At 48.2% G+C, this 21,226-nt stretch overlaps 1 protein-coding gene across 5 annotated transcripts in view; it reads right to left on the reverse strand.

Annotated features, from left to right (window-relative positions):
• Nucleotides 1-21,226, reverse strand: part of MAPKBP1 (mitogen-activated protein kinase binding protein 1) — a 67,915-nt gene that overhangs the window by 11,250 nt on the left and 35,439 nt on the right. For 3 of the 5 annotated variants that reach the window (XM_066387952.1, XM_066387953.1, XM_066387955.1), the window contains 13 exons: nucleotides 21,009-21,100; nucleotides 6,827-6,889; nucleotides 6,321-6,378; nucleotides 5,413-5,583; nucleotides 4,679-4,816; nucleotides 4,270-4,452; nucleotides 4,017-4,034; nucleotides 3,527-3,687; nucleotides 2,586-2,775; nucleotides 1,875-2,021; nucleotides 1,473-1,648; nucleotides 617-708; nucleotides 246-371 (listed from right to left, as the gene is read on the reverse strand). In XM_066387952.1, coding sequence (XP_066244049.1) covers nucleotides 246-371; nucleotides 617-708; nucleotides 1,473-1,648; nucleotides 1,875-2,021; nucleotides 2,586-2,775; nucleotides 3,527-3,687; nucleotides 4,017-4,034; nucleotides 4,270-4,452; nucleotides 4,679-4,816; nucleotides 5,413-5,583; nucleotides 6,321-6,378; nucleotides 6,827-6,889; nucleotides 21,009-21,100 — 1,615 coding nt within the window. The remainder of the gene's footprint in view (nucleotides 1-245; nucleotides 372-616; nucleotides 709-1,472; nucleotides 1,649-1,874; nucleotides 2,022-2,585; nucleotides 2,776-3,526; nucleotides 3,688-4,016; nucleotides 4,035-4,269; nucleotides 4,453-4,678; nucleotides 4,817-5,412; nucleotides 5,584-6,320; nucleotides 6,379-6,826; nucleotides 6,890-21,008; nucleotides 21,101-21,226) is intronic. The other 2 variants (XM_066387954.1, XM_066387956.1) reach the window with 1 other exon arrangement.

The following is a 21,226-nucleotide window of genomic DNA, read 5'->3' on the forward strand; positions in this document are numbered from 1 at the left end:
ATTAAATCAGGATGCTTACCTCCACGCCAAGGCTTTCCTTTATCCCTATCCTCAGCCAACCTGGTTTGCTCAGGGTCCCCTGGACTGAGAATCTACATTCCACCTGTCTTCCCATCCAGCCTGAGGCCTCCCAGCAGCTGTCTAACACTCCCTCAAGACAGAGGCAGGAGGCAGATGGCAGTGCGAGAGGTAAGGGTGATGTTGGTGGTAAGTGGCAGAATGTGTTTCAATTGCCCTGCACCCACCTGCAAATTTGACAGCAGTGATGGAGGACGAGTGCTCATCCAGTGTCTGCTGTAGGCTATACTCCCGTCCAGCATCCAGCACGTGGATCAACCTGTCCCGGCTTGCTGACGCTAGCAGCTTCAGACCTGGGGTTGGAAGAATTCATCATCCCACAAGTGCCCAGAGCAGGCCCCTATCAACCTTGCAAAGAAGCCTACAGTAACTGAGCCCCATGGAGCAGGAATGGAGCTGTCCTCTAAACCTGCAGACACAATAAATGTTTCAAAACCTTTCAGTCCCACATACAAAAGCCAGGACAGAGGTAAGTGGCATGGGCAGGACTGGAGAAGCACTGTGCCATTCTGGGCTAGGGACCAGGTCTCCTTCTTACCTGTGTCTGGCTTCGAGTACTCCAGGCACAGAATTTCCGAGTCATGGGCTTCCACCTTCAGCATCTCACTTAAGGACTGTAGCTCGTGCACCCTGTAAAATTGAGACGATGAGTGTAGAGGTCATTGCTATGCTGCAGGAGGAGAGACTCACCTGCTTCCTCTGCTCTCCCCCAAACTTTATTCTTATTTATTTTTAAACTTTTAGGCTTAGAGAAAAGTTGCAATGATTATAGAAGTTTCCACATTTCCTTTACCCAGCTTTCCCTAATATTAACATCTTACATAACAATTGAATTACCAGAACCAGGAAAGTTACATTCATACAATACTATTAATGGGAGGCTTTATCTGAATTTCACCAGTTTTTCCACAATGTTCTTTTTCTGGATCCAGGCTCCTATCCAATTTGCATGTAGTTGTCATTTCTCTTTGGTCTCCTGCAGTCTTGAATAGTTCTTCAGTCTTTCCATATCTTTCAAGACCTTGACATTTTTTAAGAGTATTAATCCATATAGGTACTCCATCACATGTGCCTCAATTTGAGTTTGTCTGATGCTTTCCCATGATTGGACTGAGCTTATACATTTTTGGCAAGAATACCATAGAAACAATGCTATATCCTTATTTGTATATCATATTATGGGCTTCATGATGTTGATATGGAGATACAAAGCTTGATCACTTGGTTAAGATGGTTTCTGCTGTGTTTCTTCATTTAAATTATCTTTCCTTGTATATAAATATCTTCTCCAATCTTTTTGAGCCAAATTTTTCTAAAGCTCTGTCCTTGAGGACCTAATTCCCCCAGCTGGCACCATGGAGGGCAGCCAGTACCCACTCCAGGCCAGGTATTACCTGAGTGTGCCAATACGGTCCCCCGAAGCTAGATGCTGTCCATTGGGGCTGATACACACAGAACGGATGCCCACGCGGGGATCCATCAGGGACCCATCAGCTTTGTCTCCTCCGGGCAGCTCGCTGTCCAGCAGGGCCTGAGTATTCCCATCCACATAGATGATCTTAATGAGATCCTATAGTGGAACAGGTGTGGAGAAGTGGATAAGGCAGGCCTGACCCAGTACAGCTGCAAGGGGAGATGTTTGTTTTGCTGGACAAGATAAACCCTTGGCTTACAGAGCCCAGTCAGATAAGAGCTGGAAGATCAAGGTCTGGGGACCTAGTTCCTGAGAAGGTGTGAAGGCTGAGGGGATGGGGATACTAAGTATGGAGTAAGGGCCCTAAGGCCTGACGGCTCACATTGCTGAGGATATTCCGGTGCAGGGTAGAGCCATGCACCCCGGAGCTCTCTGTGTTCCACAGGCGGATGGTGTTGTCTGAGGAACAAGTGATGAAGGAACTGGGGGGAAGGCAGGCTTGGTTACTGTCCTTCACTTCTGGGTAAACCTGAAGGGGCAGAGGGAACAAAGTCAGATCTCCAGAGGGAGCAGTCCTTTGCCCAGAGAGAAAGGAATGAGATGAAAGAGATAATGCTGGCCAAGATTTAGCCCAATGTCTGTGACATAGTAAACAAGCCATAACTATTAGACATTCTTCATAATCCCTAAGGGAAAGCATATTAACCAAGCACCTACTATGTACCAACTCTTCTATGTTTCCCACTTAACATTATTTCATTTAATTCTTAGAAAAATTAGGTGAATCAGGTATATTACTTTATAGTTGAAAAAACTGAGGCTTGATCAAATTCATTAACTTGTACAATATCACTCAGCCTAGGACAAGGCAAAGAATGGACAAGAGTACATTGGAAAAAGCCCAAGATATATAAGCACTAAAATTCAAGCTCAATGCTTAGGACCTATCTGAGGATCGGCAATACACAGGGATGATGCTAGGGAAACAAGGAGGCAGCAGGAACATAACATCATACTTGGGGATCCCTACTTTCTGTCTTCACAATGGTATCCCAGCAAACCTGGTCAGTCTCAAGCCAACCCAGCCACATACCTCAACACTCCAGACGCAGGAGGAATGATACAGAGCCGAGTACACCTTGCCTACTTTCTTGGGGTCCCTCACATCCCAAACATAAATGCTGTGGTCGTTGTATACACAAGACAGCCACTGATTAGTGGGATCAAAGGTCAAGGCAATGGTGTCTGGATACTTGGCATTGGCCACTCCAGAGAAGAGGCGACTGTGGGAAAGAGGACAGGCAAACTGGTGAGTGAAGTAACTGATAAAATGGAAGACTGAAGGGAATGAAAACGGAAGCCAAACCATGAAGGAAGGAGCAGAGCCTGGGAACCCCCTCCAGACCCACAGGTTTGAAAACAGTTGCTTAAGAAAGACAAAAGCAGCCCCTGACAGCTGTCAGCTGTCAGCTGACCTGGCACTAGCTGCTGGGCCATGGTGTTCTACTGATAAACACCTACAATGTCACAGAACACCAACATCAGATAAGGTTACTCTATGGCCATGACAGAGCAAACCTAAAACAAGACAACTCTGTCATGGTGTTGGAGCAGAGATAAAAACAAGATCACTGTGCAAACCACAAAAATGACCAAACATCACCCTTCCCCATCTATCAGGATTAATTGTTGCTTCTTTATCAATTATAGCTTTGCCCAACCTTTTCGATAGAAATTATTAAGATGTCTAACTACAGAATTGTCCCCACTTCCTGACAGCATCCAATCAGAGCAAACTTTCAATCTCTTGAACCATTTCTAAAATCACAATATCCCAAATCTTACAATACCCCTCCCACACTTAAAATAGCCCCTGGTTCTCCTTGGTTGCAACGAGTACCAACAAACCCAAATTGTTTGTCTATAGAGGTATTCCTGGTTATCTCTGACGCACTGATCCACTCTTTACCTTGTTCCCTGAAGGCTGGGCATAGCAGAGTCTATGAATGAAGGCAGGGGGCTCACATAGCTCACCTGGCCTCTGTAATGCTGGCAATGTCTGTCCCCAAGGCATGAGGTCGGGGCAGGGTGCTGAGAAAGTGCAGGTTAGAGGGGTTGAAGAGGCGCACGGTGCCATCAGCACAGCCACAGAAGATGTAGTCTTGGCTCACAGAGATGCAATAGGCCACAGTGGTCTGCAGGCAGAGGGGCTCAGGTCAGCACAGGCCACCTGCCCAATCCCTCAATAGTCACCTGCCAAGAGGAGAGGCCAGCCAAGGCAGGGCCAAGGGAAAAGCAGCACAGCTGCTCTGGCCTGAGTCCATCAGCTCTCATCTAGAGATGCCTTTCTCTCTAGCAGCAGGTGGACAGAGGGCCCACAGTCATGTGCAGTTTGGGGGATGGGAGTCCCCTAGGGACCCTTCTAAGGTACGAGAGATTTTGGCAAAGAAAACAAAGTAGGAAAAAGCCCAGGGAAGAGAAAGAAACAGCATGAGGAAGTCAGGAGAGTCTAGGCATCACTTACTGTGAAGCTGTCTGTGTTCTGAGCAGAAGAGGAAAGCAAGGGAAAGAAAAACAGGAAGACAGCAAAGAGGAAGCAGTTATACAGATCTCCATGGGCTGGAACTAGGCCGAGCTCTGGCTCCCTCACAGTTCTTTCTCCTGGGGTCCCCTCCTGCATGCACGAGGGCCCAGCCCCTAGTATGGAGCCATAGGTATCAGTTTTCCCCTGAGCCAAGACACGCACAGCCCCAACCAAAGGGACCAGAGGTACTTACTCTCAGCTCCACCCACTTATCCAAAAGCCTCCGATCACTGAACTCGCACAGTAGCCCAGAGGATGTGATGCAGAAGGTGCTGTCTGCCTTTTTCCCTCGGCCACAGGCCACATCCGTGAACAAGTTGTTCCGCAGCTCCCCCAGCAGCCCTGAGCGGCCCAGCAGGGGCACAGTGGCATTCACCTGTGAAGACACACCACTGCTGCCCACCTGTCCCCCCAGAGCCTGCCCCTGGAAACTAGGACCTCCTTGTTCTTTGAGACTACTCTTCGGTTCGGAGAGCACCTGGCTCCTCCAGGACTTCTATATGGCTGCTGAGCAAGCAGAGCGAGGTCCGAGTGGAGCAGGTCCCTGGGGTGGGCTGAGCGGGGCCTGGCCCTGGTGGTTACTTCCTGCCTCAGCGTCTCACCTTTGAGGTCTTGCTATCATCAAGGTACCAGAATTTGATGTGTCGGTTGCCTGCAGTGACAAAGTAGCTGCAATCTTCAGAGAAGGACACTGCTGTCACACGACTAGACACCTTATTGGAGGCCACCACAATGTTTTTCTGGAGGGAAAGCCAAAGGGAGAATCAAGATTTTGCCTCTTGGAGCTAAGAAGTAAGAGGCACAGAGGATGGAGGAGGGTTAGACAGTATTTACACTTGAAAAAAAAAGTTTCTTTCCAGGATTTACTGCTCAAAAAAGGTGGGGAGGCTGGAATGCTGAGGTCACCAATTCAAAACCCTAGACTTGCCCGGTCAAGGCACATATGGGAGTTGATGCTTCCTGCTCCTCCCCCCCTTCTCTCTCTCTCTCTCTCTCTCTCTCTCTCTTTTCTCTAAAATGAATAAATAAAAATAATTTAAAAAAAAAAGAAAAAAAAAATTTTTTAAAGTGGGGAGGGCAGGGGAGAGAGGAGAATCCCTTTCCAGGGGAATTGATGAGATTCATGTCCTCTGGAGGTCCTCAAAGGCACAAAGCTAGCCCCTTTCCACCACCACACTTGGCTATACAGTTGCTCTTTCCTGCTCCAGAACATTTTCTAGAATGAGACTGAGATCAGCAGAACAGAGTGAAGGGGTTCAAGTCAGTATTTTCCTGGCTCCCAAACTGGCCCTCAGACGCTCATGAGGCTGCCAGGCCAGCCCAGCAGCCCACTCACCTTCCAGGCCCAGACGTTGACGATCATGTCATGCTGGTAGCCCACGGAGACAATGTACTTGGCGCTAGGGGAGAAGGCCACGCAAGCCACACCATACTTATGCTCCTGCAGCTCTGCCACCTGGCTACGCTCAGCCACATCCCAGACTCGCACTGCTGGCATATGCCCACTCTACAGGGAGGCAAGAACTGGAAGTGAGATCCAGAAGCATACAGACCCCACTAGCCTTTCAGAGTTGGGGCCCTAGCCTCCCAGCTACTGCATACAATCTCTCTAAGACCTGGCCACGAGTCAAGAGCAGAGTGCTATACAGGGCAAAGGTAGAGGGAAAATAATAAATATCTCAGGACAACAATGATTATCACTGATAAAATGGCCCCAGGTTTTGTTCAATATCTCTGGGTGAGGGCCTACACCTCTGTATTTGTTTAAAGCTTCTTGAGTGATTCTGATGGACAGCTAGGGCTGAGAACTATTACCACTCAGACCTATTTCTGCCCCCACTGCCTCCCTTTAAGACTGAGAAGAGGTATTCTTCATGTGCCCAGCAGGGGACCTCCGGGGATAAGGAATATTTTAAGGCAATGGTTTTCAAAGTGTGCTTCCTAAACCATCAGAATCAGCACAATGTGGGAACTTGTTAGATATGCAAATTTTGGAGCCCTATTCCAGACCTACAGAACCCAAAACTCTAGGGTTAGGCCCAGCACTGTGTACTTTACAATACTTTCAGATGATTCTGATGCACACTAAAGTTTAGGAGCCATAAGGTGTAGCAAACATCAGGATTTGGCTTCTGTTTAGAAAGCCAATGGGGCAGCAGCCCTAAACAGGCCTAGGATTGTAGCTCTCTGCTGAGGGCAGACCACACACTCTCTCCAGAGACCTACAGCCCCCTTTTCACTCACCTCTCCAGTGACCAAGTACTTGCCATCAGGGGAGAAGGCAAGGGCAGTGATGGTTTTTCTGCAAGAGAGGAGGCAGGTTCAGAGGGGCCCTGGCAGCCTGACCTAAGCCTGGCTCCCTCATAGTTCCCTCAAAAGGCAAGCCAGGGAGGGGCAGTGGAGGGTATGGAGGGATAAATGGTGATGGACAAAGACTTGACTTCAGGGGGGCAGTGAACACACAATAGTGTAAAGATGTGTTGTAGAATTGGGTACCTGAAACCTGTATAATTATGTTAACCAGTGTCACCTCAATAAAATTAATTTAATAAAATAAAATGACCTAAAAAAAAAAAAAAGAAAAGAAATGGCAAGACCAGCAGACACCAATGGCAAATGTGGCATTTTCCTCTCTGGCCCTGAGGCCCAACCAGGTCCCAGTCCCAAAAGCCACAAACACCCAGACAGACTGTGCCCTTGCCATAGTTCCCAGGAGAAGGAAATATTTCCTAAGGGCCCAGACCATTTACCTGGAACTGTTAAGGATATGGTGCTGTTTGTGCTTCCGGGGATTGAACAGCACGACCACACACCTGGGGAGATAAGTTAAACAATTCACTTAGCACCAAACCACAGCTTCCCCAGGGGCTCCCAGGCCACCTGGAATTCCAGTCACCCACTAGAGAGGCTCCACTTGCCACTGAGGGCAAATGACTACTTTCTCCTGCAATCAGTTCTTCCTTTCTTTGCTCACAAGGGCCTATCTGTACAGCCCCATGACAGTGAAAGGAAGCCTTCATTTTTTTAAGCGAGAGAGAGAGAGAGAGAGAGAGAGAAGCAGAGGGACAGACAGACAGGAAGGGAGAGAGATAAGAAGCATCAATTTTTCTTTGCAGCACCTTAATTGTCTATTGATTGCTTTCTCATATGTGAATTGACTGAGGGCACCAGCTGAGCCAGTGACCCCTTGCTCAAGCCAGCGACCTTGGGCTTCAAGGCAGCAATCATGGGGTCATGTTAATGATTCCATGCTCAAGCCAAATGAACCCGCGCTCACACTGGAGACCTCGGGGTTTCAAACCTGAGATCTCTGAGTCCCAGGCCAACGCTTTATCCATTGCGCCACCACCTGGTAAGGCAAGGAATCCTATTCCAACCAGATCCCTAAACACCAGCACCATCTCTGGTCATACCCACAAAGGGCAGCAACACAGGCCTTCCACAGTCCTCACACATAGCCCTGGAAGGGGTACAGGAGGGAAGAGTACGCATGATTTGGGCAATGCAGGACATGGGCATACAGCCAGTTCACAGGCTTAGACTCATACGTGTGTCAAGCATTTGTGCTCCAAGGTAAGGTGAGGCCTTTCACATGTGCACTCACGTGTGCACTTGGCAGGAGCGGGCCCTCCACAACCTCTACACATCAGATGAGGAAGGGGGTGGGAGGTAGGTGGTCAAAATTGCAAAAAAATCTCAGGAAGACTAAGGGGAGGGGCAGAGAAAGCCCGTCCAGTGTCTCCGAGCTCCCAGGCCCAGCCCTGAGAATTCCTGGCCCCGAGGAGCCTGAGAAGGAGCCTCTGGGTTGCCAGAAGGCAATCAGGGACTCCACCCACCTTGCAGAGAGAAGGACAGCAGTACCCTCTCTGTCAGGTGGCAAGGCTAGATGGGATCAGGTTCAGAGTGACTTTCCAGTTAACTCGGGAGAGGAGGCTAGATGGTAGGAGTCAGGGGCAAGAAGCCAGAAGCCATAGCTAGGCAGTTTTCTCCCTTAGGCTCCTCGGCTGTCAGCAGGCCTGACCCTGTTGTACCTTCTGCCTCTACTTTGTCAGCCCTATAACTAGCTGACAGGAGCAAGCATGGGGCCCAGACCTAGACTTGTTTAGTAGGAAAACCCCTATTGACCCCACACCTGAAATTCATACTTGTTAGAATCTTGAAGCAAAGGCAGGTACAACCTGCTAGTGAGTGTTTAGCACCTTAGATTCGATGACAATATATGCAATTTCCACAGGCAATCTCTGGGGACGCTGGGATCTCTGAGGTGTACCAGGTATGTCCAGAACTGCCAGACTGATTCAACAGCCTTTGAATTCCTGAGTCATCTAACCCCCTTCTTCTCCTCTAACACCCTCCTCCCTCAAATCCTTTCCCACTGCTTTCTTTCTCCCCATCTCCTAATCTTTGTTTTCCGTTCTCCTTTTTCTTTTTATACCAACTTGCAGTCTCCTGCTTCCTTTACAGAATGCTATGTAAGGAGAGTTTTTAAACATATAACAAAAATCAGATGGCTTTGGAAGCTCTGGGTCCTATCACTCTCCATCTCCTCTCCCAAAACACACACACACACACACACACACACACACACACACACACACACACACACACACACTTTCCCAGCTTCTAATTAGGGGCAATCCAAGATACAGGGAGCCTAATTCCTCCAAAACAGACTCATAGTAACTGTGGGGCAGCTGTGTTAGGCTTGCTTGCTGGTGTACCAGCTGCAAGCACTTTGCTTGATTAGTGCATAAGCACCTGGCAGAGGAGGCATGTGTGCATAGCCTATATAAGGCTATGGATGTTTGCGTTCAAGAGAGATGGGGGGGGCGGATTGTGGATGGTGAGTTGCCTGCCTGTCACTGTGAGGGGCCATTTTGCTGTTTGTGTGCTGGAGAAGAGTTTACCCCCCACCTGCGTGCTTGTCTGCCATTGTGAGACTTTATTAAACGGAATGGCCCTAATGCTTTCTGGCTGCACGGTTTCTTTACCGTCTGCCCGAATCCAATGTGAACCTGCCTGGCCTCAGCCACTGGCATTACAGTAACTTAGAGCTGAAGAAAGGATGAAAGAAATTAAATGTACTGTGTTAGGTGACTTTAAAGATCACCTGGTCCAGCCTTCCAAAACTGTGAGACAAGAAAACTTAGGCTCAGAAACATAGGTTCCTACAGAGCAGAACCAGGACTTGCCAGCACTCTTTACACCAAACAAGCACATACCTCTGAGCTTAAGATGTCACCCTTTGCTGATAACCCCTGGGACGTTTCTAAGACCAGACTCCTGAAAGTGCTCATGAAGGCCCCGGGAGGTGTGACCCCTGCCCATCCACCAGCCTCACCGGGGAACATGCTCCAACTACATTCTTTCACTCCCTTTAACTTGCTATGCTCCTTCCACTACAGGGCCTTTGAAGGAGCCACTTCCCTTGTCTACAACATTCTTCTCTCTCTTTTCCAACAAGTTTATCCTTAGTCCTCTTTCGGATCTCAGGTTATATAGCCTCATATATGATGCCATGGAACAGTGTATCAACCTTTTATGACATTTATCACAGCTGCAATTTTACATTTAGCCTCGATCATCTCTCCCATTAGAGTATGCATTCCCTGAGGGTGGAAACTGGGCCTGGTTTTGCTCACTGCTTTGTGTCCGGAGCCTACCCGAGTCTGGCCCATTGCAGTTGTTCAAGAAACATTTATTGAAAGGATGAGTGTCTCCCACAGTCCACTAGCTTGGTGCTGTGAGGCTCCCCTACTCCACACACCTATCATCTATGGAAGAAGGGACCAAGGACCCCTGGATCCTCAGACGCAGAGTGGGGCAAAAGGGACATTGTGGGTTCAGAGTCAGACACCAAGCTGAGTCCTTATTCTGCCATGTGCAACTTGTGACCCTGGGTAAGTCACAAGCCTGTTTCCTTATCTATATAAAAGGAGACACCTGGATCTAGCTCATAGGACTTCTGTGAAGATGAAAAGGCTTTCTGACACATAGTAGGAGCCATGAGACTACCCCTGGAACATGGAAATGACACTGCAGGGGCCCCTGGAAACCAGATGCCCCAGGACTGTCCGGTGAACTCTGTTAAGGTCTAAGTGATGATACAAACCTTAAAGAGACTTTATCTTTTGTTCTGGGAAGACAGCTAAAAAAGAAGACTTAGGTTAAGATTGGGTTAAGAAAATATCTGCATCGGCTTAGGAGATGATAAGCTTGCAAGGTAGCAAGGAAGGGATGGGGAAATACTGAAGGAGAAACTACCTTCATCTGGGAGAGCAGCACCGAAATGGAAAGATAACAGAAGTAACATATCCTGGCTAAGTTCAGAAGCATCACGCAATAGTTTCAATGAACTCTAAATATGAAGGCATCCACTTCCTTAAGTAACTCATCTTGTGCCCTTCACCCTGCCCAATAAGAATTCCCGTTTATCAAGCACTTTCTATGTAGCAGGGACACTGCTAAGCAACTCTGATGTCTTGTCTTAGCTAATCCTTACAACAACCTTAGAGTGCTGGTACAGTTAGCCCCACTTTATAGAGAAATGAGTTCAGAGCAGTGAGATAATCTGCTCAGGGCCACTCAGCTCAAGTGAAACAGAGTCAGAATCCCAGAAGCAGTGCTCAAAGAGAAGCAGGGAGAGTGAGTGGGGCAAAGAAGAGAACACTGCAGTTGAAACACAGGAAGCACAGTGACCTGAGGCAGGGTGCCGAGGGCAAGAGCCTCTGAGAAGGACAGAAGACTAGGGCACTCTGAGGAAGAGGGTTTTTTGTCTTTTGGGGGGAAAAGAGTATTTAACTGATAGAATTTTTGGAAATCAGACCAGGGCACAGTGAATATCACAGCAGTTACAATTCAAAGTTCATAGATTTAAATATTTAGATTTTAATACTTTATTCAGTCTGTGAAAAATGATGATACACCCCCAGGCTTGCCACCATCAGTAAGAGCCTAGCAAGCTTTTGGGCTCATCTTCCCAATGTTTGCTGAACCTTCTTGCTGTCTGTGCTCACCTGTTGAGGAGGTCCTCTGCAGGCTCCTCTCTCTCTCTAGCAATAGCTTCTAGTCTAAGTGGTTACAGGTTACTTCGCTTTCTGATTAGCTACAGATAAACTATGGCAGAAGGCTTCAGTTGAGAAGTGATCTAACTTCAACTGACTTGATGCATATTTCAGCCAGTAGCATTCCAAATCTAGAACAAGTAGGTGAGGAGGGTTCTATGATTAGCTTTTGAGTTTTCCTTTAAAGCCATCATCCCAAAGCAGCATCATGACCTTCAAGGGCAATGCATCACACTGCAGCAAAATATAGTAATAAGCTAGATAAATTTCCTTACAAGTAGAATGGGGAAACTGAGACAGATAGCTGAACAAACTGGCCAAGCAATTTATAGCCAGATACTGAAGTTCACTTCCTTAGAGGTAACATCTAGGCCTCAGTTGTATTTTAGCACCAAGCCCAGAAAAGCAGCAAAATCAGGTGGGCGATGCAAGGACCAGGGGCAGTGACTAAGGACCTCCTAGTGCTGACCAAACCAGCAGAGAAGACAACCCTGCAAAAGCACACCTGAAAAGCTGAATATTCTACTGAGATATCTCCTCAATTATCAGTCTTTAAAACCCCTCAAAATGAAGACCCCCCCCCCCCCCATGCACTCTCTCCCTCCCAGGAATACACCTGTCCCTTTCCCTTCCTCCTCCTCCTCTTCCCCCACAGGCCTTCATCTCCTAAACTCTAAGGGTCTCTGAGAAATCTGCAACTAGGGGAGTGTGGGGCAGCTGGGTTAGGCTTGTTCATGGGGTTACTAGTTGCAAGCACTTTGCCTGATTAGTGCGTGAGCACGTGGCAGAGGCACGTGTGCATAGCCTATGTAAGGCCATGGGTGCTTGCATTTGAGAGAGATGAAAGATGGGGATTGTGGATGGTAGGTTGCCTGCTCTCCACTGTGGCCACTTTGCTGTTTGTTTGCCTGAGTGGTGGTTTCCCCTGCCTGTGTGCTTGTCCACCATTGTGAGACTTTATTAAATGGAATGGCCCAACCCTTTCTGGCTCCGCAGTTTTTCTACCATCTGCCCAAATCCAATGTGAATCCGCCTGGCTATGACGGCGGCCACCAGCATTACATCTGTCTTAGTGGGCAGGATTTGGAGCAGATGGGTATGGAGCCGCAACCATCCTTGAGGGGTGGGTAGAGGGCTGGTTGTTGTTAAGGCTCCCCATGGCTGTCCTTTTGGGGACCGTGGGCTGGCCGATTTTTACAATCCTATGAGAAGAAACCAAGAGCTCTGTGCAAGCAGCTGAGCAAGGTCGAAAGCTCCAGAATGAGCTGCATACTGAGCGGCAGCAATGGCTTGAACTGGAGCGAGCGTTGGAGGAGGCCGAACAGGTTTGTGAGTTGCAGTCTACCTTAGAAGCTGAACGTTGGCAGCAGCAGTTGTTAGAGGAACAACTGTGGGTTCAGCTTCAGGCTGAGAGCCGGCAGCGGCAGGAGCCAAAGATGGAGCCGTGCTGTCGGAGTGGCTCTGAGTCGGTGGGAGCAAGCGTTTCCAGCTCCTCTTCCCAGGATGAGGAGGGTTGGGCTGAAGCTGCTGTCAGCACACTTGGAGCCTGGCCAGTGGTCATCCAGAAGGTAAAAACCCAGCATCAAAGAGTACCTCCCCTGGTAGGGTTGCTGTGATTGTGGGGCATAGAGGTGGATGGCATCATGCTCTCTGGAGCAGAGGTGGAGAAGATGACCACTGTTCCCACGTGCTCCTCCTTGGGGCAGTGTCTTCAGAGCTGCCATGATGGCAGGAATAAGGAGGGAGGCCTGAGGCCCTTTGTGAACCTAGTTGCCTGTAACGGACCTTTACCTTGGTGATTTGCACAGATAGCCGGGCTATCATGGACTGCAGCCAGAGGTGGGCACCGGCTCCCTTGTTGGATGAGCACGCCACCTTTGGACAGTATGAGAGACCCTGATGGGCGGGGGGCAGCTCTGGTGGATACCCTCCTGCACCGGGAAGCTGCTCTCACCCAGTTGGGCAGACGCACCAAAGACACTTTTTGCTCTCAATGGACATGGCCCAGGACTGTACAGGTCCCACCAACCTACAAGGGGTGGCCTTGTTGGCACCGTGGGGTGGGGAGTTGGGTCTCCAGTTTGCACCTTGGGCAAAGTGCTCAGGGAGACATTGTGAAGAACACCTTTGTAATTATTGTGTAACTTTTGCTGTTGCTGTCATCTCTATTTGATGCCATGTAGATTATGAAGCAAGCAACCCTTAAAGGAAAGGGTGGAATGTGGGGCAGTTGTGTTAGGCTTGCTCATGGGGTTACTATATGCAAGCACTTTGCCTGATTAGTGTGAGCACGTGGCAAAGGCAAGTGTGCATGGCCTATATAAGGCTATAGGTGCTTGTGCTCAGGGGGATTGCAGATGTGAGGATTTCCTGCCCGCCACTGTGAGGGGCTATTTTGCTGTTTGTTTGCCTGAGAGGCAGTTTCCCCTGCCTGTGTGCTTGTCCGCCACTGTGAGACTTTATTAAATGGAATGGCCCAACCCTTTCTGGCAACAGGCAGTGGCAGCAGCTTGTCCAGGGCTAACCTCTTGAACCGGTCTCCAAGGTCCCCTTTTCTCTGACTTCCTAGTGTAGACTCATTTCTTTCCCATAAGGTTTCTAGAGAGCTAAAGGAGCCCAGCCAAGACTCTTTCCTGTTGCTGCTGCTTTTCTAGGCCATTACTCGTTTAACTGTCCCCAGCTTTAATAAACTTACTCTCAAAATCACCTGGACTCATGTTGTGAAATCCTGCCTGCCTGAGTCAAGAACCCACACACTACCAGCCAGCCCTAGGCAGACCTGAAGGGCCAGGTCTTCTTTCCAGTAATAATACTGCTTAAAACACTTTCCAAGCAAGTACACACAAATTCTGAATCTTGCTGGACCCCAACATCTTCTGTTTCTTCCTTCCCCTAAGTGCAACTCAATAGTGGAAAGAGGAGGGCGAGCAACATGTGTGTGCGTGTGTGTAAAAATATATAGGTAGAAAGCTAACTGGCTATGAGACCACTCTTCCTTTTTCTAACATCTCCCCCCCCCCCCAACACACTACAACCTGAAAACATTCTCAGGTGTGGCATTGAAGAGTTAAGCAAAGGAGGGAAAAACAAAGTAGGCCCTTAAGCTGAAATTTTTACTCCTAATTATTCAAATTTGGAATGCTTCCAATACAGAAAAAGAAGAAAAAGACCAACCCATGGTCACATTTGCAGGGACAATAATGCAGATGTTGAAATGAGGGCAGAACTTGGCAAAGACATCCAAAGTTCCCTCTGGGCCCAGTTTGTTGAGGTCCTCTCAAGAGAACAGACCTCAAAAACACTGATGTGAGAGCCGCCTCAGTCAGCTGGAAAAGAGGGTGGGGCTCAGTTTGCATAATCAGTCTTTGACCCTTGGCCTCCAAGTCCCTGACCTAGCCCAGCACAGCAAGCAGTTATCTTCACGTGACCCTTGCAGTGCTGGCCAAAATCCTTAACACAGGGGTCCCCAAGCTTTTTATACAGGGGGCCAGTTCACTGTCCCTCAGACCGTTGGAGGGCCGGACTATTAAAAAAACTATGAACAAATCCCTATGCACACTGCACATATCTTATTTTAAAGTAAAAAAAACCCGGGAACAAATAAAATATTTAAAATAACAAGTAAATTTAAACCAACAAACTGACCAGTATTTCAATGGGAACTATGGGCCAGCTTTTGGCTAATGAGATGGTCAATGTTCGGTTCCATATTTGTCACTGCTAGCAGTAACAAGTGATATGACACACTTCCGGAGCCGTGACGCGTGCATCCCACATCACCGGAAGTAGTACTGTACGTGAGCGACGCTGCGCTTTGCGGTGCCGCCACATACAGTACTCTAGGAGCACAGGATGCATTCCACCGACCACCTCTCAGTGACCACCAACGAAAGAGGTGCCTCTTCTGGAAGTGTGGCAGGGGCTGCATAAATGGCCTCTGGGGGCCGCCTGCAGGCTGTAGTGTGGGGACCCCTGCCTTAACAAGGCTGGGCTGGCCCAACCAGCTGAGTCCTGTAATTCAGAACCCCATGGTGCAGGTGCAGGTGCAGGTGCAGGTGCAGGTGCAGGGAGACTGCTCACTCTCACAGGAAGACAGTGAGGCCTCAGTACCTTGGGCTTCAGACTGAAAGTCACGGAGCACCAGTACCAGGTGCTGGGCCCATGGACCAGGAACTTCTCGGAATCAGGAAACCCAGCCCCCGACAACTCCCTCCCCTGGACAGGTCCAAGCCTGCTGCCACCACCAAGAACCCAGTTTTCCCACATGAACGGCCTCCTATCACTCTCCATCTCTCAGAACACAGAAACAAACTGTGGGATGAGCAATGAATGCACCAGCACATAAAGATAGCAAAACACAGAAGGTTTGAGCAGAGACATTGTGTTTTAGAATTTCAGACCAGGTAAAATCAAGTGACTCACAGAAGAACACCAAAGGATTCTAAAACCCTGCTCAAATGTCACGCTCTAGTCCTATTTTACATTACAACTCCATATCCCGCGGTTTCCTATTCTTTCACTACTCTTGCTTATATATACTTTTTTCAAAGCACACATCAACTTATAACAGTATACTTTACTTTCTTGGATGGAGGGGATCTATCTTCATCAGTAGATTGCCTGCTCTGTGAAGGTGGTATTTTTGTCTGTTTTGTTTACTGTTACATCCCTAGGGCCTTGAGGATAGGTGCTCAATAAATATTTCTAAGTGAATAAATCTTTAAGTCTGTAGCTGTGAGAGCTCAAAGCCCAGCTGTCGAACCTTCTGAGCAGCAGGCCTGTGAACTAGGGACCTCGGGCAGGCCCGTGATCCCCCATCTCAGGCTGTTAGGACACACTGATACTCAAGGGCAGAGTGATGATGGAAACAAGAAAACTGTGGTCAGAAAGACTTGTCTGGTAACATACTGTGTGATCTTGGGCATATTCCTTAACTTCTCTAAACCTCAATTTCCTCAATGGTAAAATAGAAATATAGCATCTACCTCAAAGAATTGTTGTGAGACTGAAGATCATGGTCAAAGTAACCAGCATGGTGCTCCTAGCCATACTGGGGGTTTTTTTGGGTTTTTTTTTTTTACAGAGACAGACAGAGAGAGGGATAGATAGGGATAGATAGGAATGGAGAGAGATGAGAAGCATTAATCATCAGTTTTTCGTTGTGACACCTTAGTTGTTCATTGACTGCTTTCTCATATGTTCCTTGACCATGGGCCTTCAGCGACCTTGGGTCCAAGCTGGTGAGCTTTGTTCAAACCAGATGAACCCGTGCTCAAGCTGGTGACCTCGGGGTCTCAAACCTGGGTCCGTCCTCCGCATCCCAGTCTGATGCTCTATCCCAGCGGTTCTCAACCTGTGGGTCACGACCCCGGCGGGGGTCGAACGACCAAAACACGGGAAATTTCCGATGGCTTTAGGCGACCCCTGTGTTTTGGTCGTTCGACCCCCGCTGGGGTCGCGACCCACAGGTTGAGAACCTATCCACTGCACCACCGCCTGGTCAGGCCCTAGCCATATTCTTGAAGGGCACTCTGGTGTACCAAGAATAAGGATGACAGCAGGGGTATCCAGGGAGTCGGCTGTTGCAGCAGGCACCCAACTATGGCATCCCATCTAGGACTTGCTGGATACCAGTGACTCATTAGGGTCCTCATCCAGGTGTGCAGTTATAGACCGTCTATCCAGATTTACCCCAAAAGGGGAAATCTTACAACTTTAACTATTCTATGAAATAATAAGCCTAGGATGTTTCCTAGGGCATCCTTGGTTGTGGTCCTCTTTAGACACCTGGAACTCCAAAGCCTTCCAAATAAGTAACCCTCTTAAGCCAGGCCATGAGACCCACTGGGACATTTTATGAACCCCTATTCCTGCCGCCCCCCAGCACTAAGGCATGAGAAAAGACTTGGTAATAATCCAGTGAATAACATGGCCACCAGTGTAGAGCTACCAGTATGCTTCTTTTTTCTTGAGCCCGTGGTCAAGCTGGCGACCTTGGAGTCTCGAACCTGGGTCCTCCGCATCTCAGTCCGACACTCTGTCCACTGCGCCACCGCCTGGTCAGGCGACCTTGGGGTTTTGAACATGGGTTCTCTGTATCCCAGGCTGACATTCTATCCACTGCGCCACCGCCTGATCAGGTTAGACATATTTTCTTCCAGGACAAGAGTTGAATCTCTGTAAGGTATAAGACTTACAATCCAGGTCAAAGTGGCAGGTCTGAGTCTCCTTACTCTCAGTCATTATGGTCTAGCCACCATGGCTACTGTTTCATTCCTCAGGAAAGTGAGGGGATGGATGCCTTCTCTCCTTGGGACCTTTACACTTGAGGTTTTTTCTACCTATAACACTTCAGTGTCAAACTTCACATGTTGTTTCTTCCATCACCTAGTTTTATTTTCTTGAACATTTATCACTCTCTGATATTGCTCATTTTTTTGTTTACATGCATATTGTAAACCCCACAAAAGTAGTGTCCCTGCCTGTCTTATTCACAGATTCACATCCCTCAGGGCATCAAGTCAAGCATCCTCATTTCTCAAGTTCACACAGTCTCTCCACAACGCCCACAGAAGGCTTGCCACAGACAATAAGAAAGCAGCTCTGTGCACCTTCAGTTCAGATGTCACTAGAACACAGTTCAGGAGAAGATTCTGTGGCTTCACGCCTGGTCCAGTGCTTTGAAGCTGGGATTTCAGCATAAATTCCAACACGGGCTGAGTAAATGAAGGGCCTTCTCAGGAGAAATGAGTTTCCCCTCCTCCTCCCTAGTTAAAGCAACCAAAATGTCTCCTCTTGGCTGCCAGATAGGTACAGTCATCTTTCCAGGACACCTCCCACTCCAGTAGCTCTTCTGCCTATGGCATTCACCCAAGCCAGGCCCTGGCACTGGGGGCCAAGAGAAGTCCTTTCTCAGCACTGACTGGCTCCACAGTAGCAATAGGGGCTGCGCTGGACTCTAAAGCCCCTGAACCCTCTACCAAGCCAGTCAGGAAAGGGGCCCAAGTCAATTCTGAGTGTTAACTAAACTGAGTCCTTCAAAGAGGCTACCTGGGGAACAGCCTGGTCTCCTAGGGCAGGGGCTGAAAGGTGACAGGTGAGGGGTAGGCTTCCTGTGGGGAGAACCACAGCAAAGGGAGAACTCTGGTGAAGAGATGTCGGAGCCACTAAAACTGAAGGTTCTCTGCCCAGAGACTTCTGCCTGAGTCCAACCCTGCCCTCCCTGAGCTGTTTCATTTCCTTTCAGAAAACTTTGTTTTGGTTTGATATTTGCCTCTAGGCCTCTGAGAGAATGTTCTGAGCTTTGTTTCTTTTCTTGTTTCTAGGATACCTGAGCTGCTCCCAGACCAACATGCTCAGTAGGAACAGGAGAGTGGGGGTGGGGTGGGGGTGTGAGGATCACCAGATAGGAAGAAAAGGAAAAGAAGGAGGGAAGGAATGAGCTGCCTGGCTCACACAGACTCTGGTGGCCCCCAGGTACCCCAGAGGCACATCAGGCAGCTCTAGCACAGAGCAAAACTGAACAGCCAGAAAGGGGCCAGTTGCAAAAAGAGAACTTAAAGTTCTAGGAAATCAAAAGGTCAGGGAGTAGATCTGGGCACTATCCAGGGCCAGCCCAAGACAAGCACACTGAGGAAATCTACCTGAGGTCACAGCAGGGAATCTCCCACTTAACACCTGGAAGGATAATGACCGAAAGGCACATGAAGCAGATAGGACCTGTCCTTAAACACTCGCCCTTAAAGGAGCCAGGCCTGAGGTTCAGGGGTGTGTGGGGAAGAAACGGGCAGGGCTCCATGATTCAAAGGCAGGACACAGGGCTCAGCATGCACTGAGCAGAAGCCCAGGCTGTTCCTACCCAGCCCCATCCCCACCTCCAACAAGGAACCTAGCTTTCCCAGGCAGTGGCAGGCATGAAAGGAATTCCCCTGAGGCAGGCTGCACAGGGTATCCAGCAACAGAAGTCATTCGTGGACTTGCTTCTGCAGGGCAAAGCCAGTGCAGCTCCCACAGCATCTCTACCAGGTATCAAATGCCAGAAGGCCACTCAGAAGACACTGACCCCAGAACCCAAGGACAGAAGTCTCCCTAACATAGACTGAGATGCCCATAAATTGGGCTCTTCTCATTCAAATGTAAGTAGACATCTTAGGGAGAAAGTCACCTTTATTTATTTATTTATTTATTTGTTTGTTTGTTTGTTTGTTTTTAGAGAGAGGGACAGACAGGAAGAGAAAGAGATGAGAAGCATCAACTCATAGTTGTGGCACTTTAGTTGTTCATTGATTGCTTTCTTATATGTGCCTTGACGGGGGTGGGGGGCTCCAGCCAAGCCAGTGACCCCTTGCTCAAGCCAGCGACCTTTCGGTTCAAGCCAGTGACCAGCCTCAAGCTGATGAGCCTGAGCCCAAGCCGAAAGAGCCTGCACTCAAGCCGGCAACCTCAGGGTACCGAACCTGGGTTCTCAGCATCCCAGATCGACACTCTATCCACTGTGCCACTGCCTGGTCAGGCAAAAGTCACTTTTAAAAATGAGCAGAAAGTCTGATCTTCCCTCATTTTAAAATTAAGAGCTCTGCACTCAGACTACTTGAGTTGGAATCCCACTACAGACACTAGCTGTGTGACCTTGCACCAACAGCTTAAGCTCTTTGAATTTTAGTTTCTAAAATATAGAACAAGAACAGTACCAACCTCACATGGCTGCTTTGAGTATTAAATAATTCCTGTAAAATGCTTCACAGACTGCACAGCAGAGTTAAGTTCTTGATAAGGTAGCTTTTGTGATGGGATGATAAAACTAAGAAAATCATGTATCTGGCACAAAACCTACACAAACTCACGAACTCAGGTGGGGAAACTCGGCATTCCCAGGCTGAGAGGCAAGAGAGGGAGAGCAGTAGCTTTCTCATTTTTGTGTCTCTGTGCCCAGGAGCACGGAACAGAGGCTGACAGACAAGAAACAGGCATGGCCCTGAGCCTCCAAAAGAAACACTTCTGCAAAAGCCTTAACAAAACGATGGCTGAGATTTCTATCTGCAAGAGCAGAGGAGTGAGACAGCAGCAAGGGAGAGCAGAACACCAGCCCAGAGCCTGCTTTCCTTCCAGGGCACTGACATTTCTCAAGGTGATCAGAGCAGATAAATGTTCACAGCAGCTTTTCATAACAGCCAAAAAGTGGGAACAATACTCAAGTGCGATCAACTGATGACGCAAGAAAATGCTTATCTCGGATGTAAGGTTACTTGGCTATAAAAAGGAATTAAGTACTAATACCTGCTACAACATGTATGAATCATGAAAACATTACACTAAATGATAAAAGCAAGTCATAAAAAGACAAACAGTATATGACTCCATCTATATAAAATATCCAGAACAGGCAAGTCTACATAGAATATAAATTAGTTGTTACCCAAGGCTGGAGATCTTAGGGGGAAATGGAGAGTGATTACTAATGAGTACAGGATTTCTTTTAGGGTGATGAAAATGTTCTATAACTGACTGTAGTGATGGCTACACAATTCTGTGGATATACTAGAAACCACTGAATTGTGAATTTTAAATGGCCAAATTATGCATTATATGAATTCCATGTCAATAAACATGTTTTTTTAAATGATAAAGTAGATATTAAAGATGGTATTGGGAGCTGTGTGTAATATAAAATGCCAATCTGTATGTGTGGGTGGGGATGGTGGCCAAAAGCCAGCGCTTTTGTCTGGCCCTGCATCTCCTTTACAAAAATGACACCAAAACATTAACCTGGATATATCTCCCAGAAGATACCAGAAAACCCCTGGCCACTTCAACCGGTTTATCATAGCTATAAACTCACATGCAATGAGACCTCTTCCAAGGTACTTACCCAGCTGGGTAGGCAACTAAACCAGTTCGGGGGTCACAAGCAAGTCCTCTACCTCCAGACACTGTTATTCCAAGCACCTTCTCCAAGGTCACCTATTAGAGCAAGACAGAGAAGTGACATGTTATGGACAGAGTGGTTGGAAAAGAGGTACTGAAGGTACTTGGGATCATCCTGTAGTGCTGACTACTTTCCTGATGGCCCTGCTTCGGGAGAATGGG

This window comes from Saccopteryx leptura, chromosome 6, assembly GCF_036850995.1.
Source record: "Saccopteryx leptura isolate mSacLep1 chromosome 6, mSacLep1_pri_phased_curated, whole genome shotgun sequence".
NCBI classification, from domain to species: domain Eukaryota; kingdom Metazoa; phylum Chordata; class Mammalia; order Chiroptera; family Emballonuridae; genus Saccopteryx; species Saccopteryx leptura.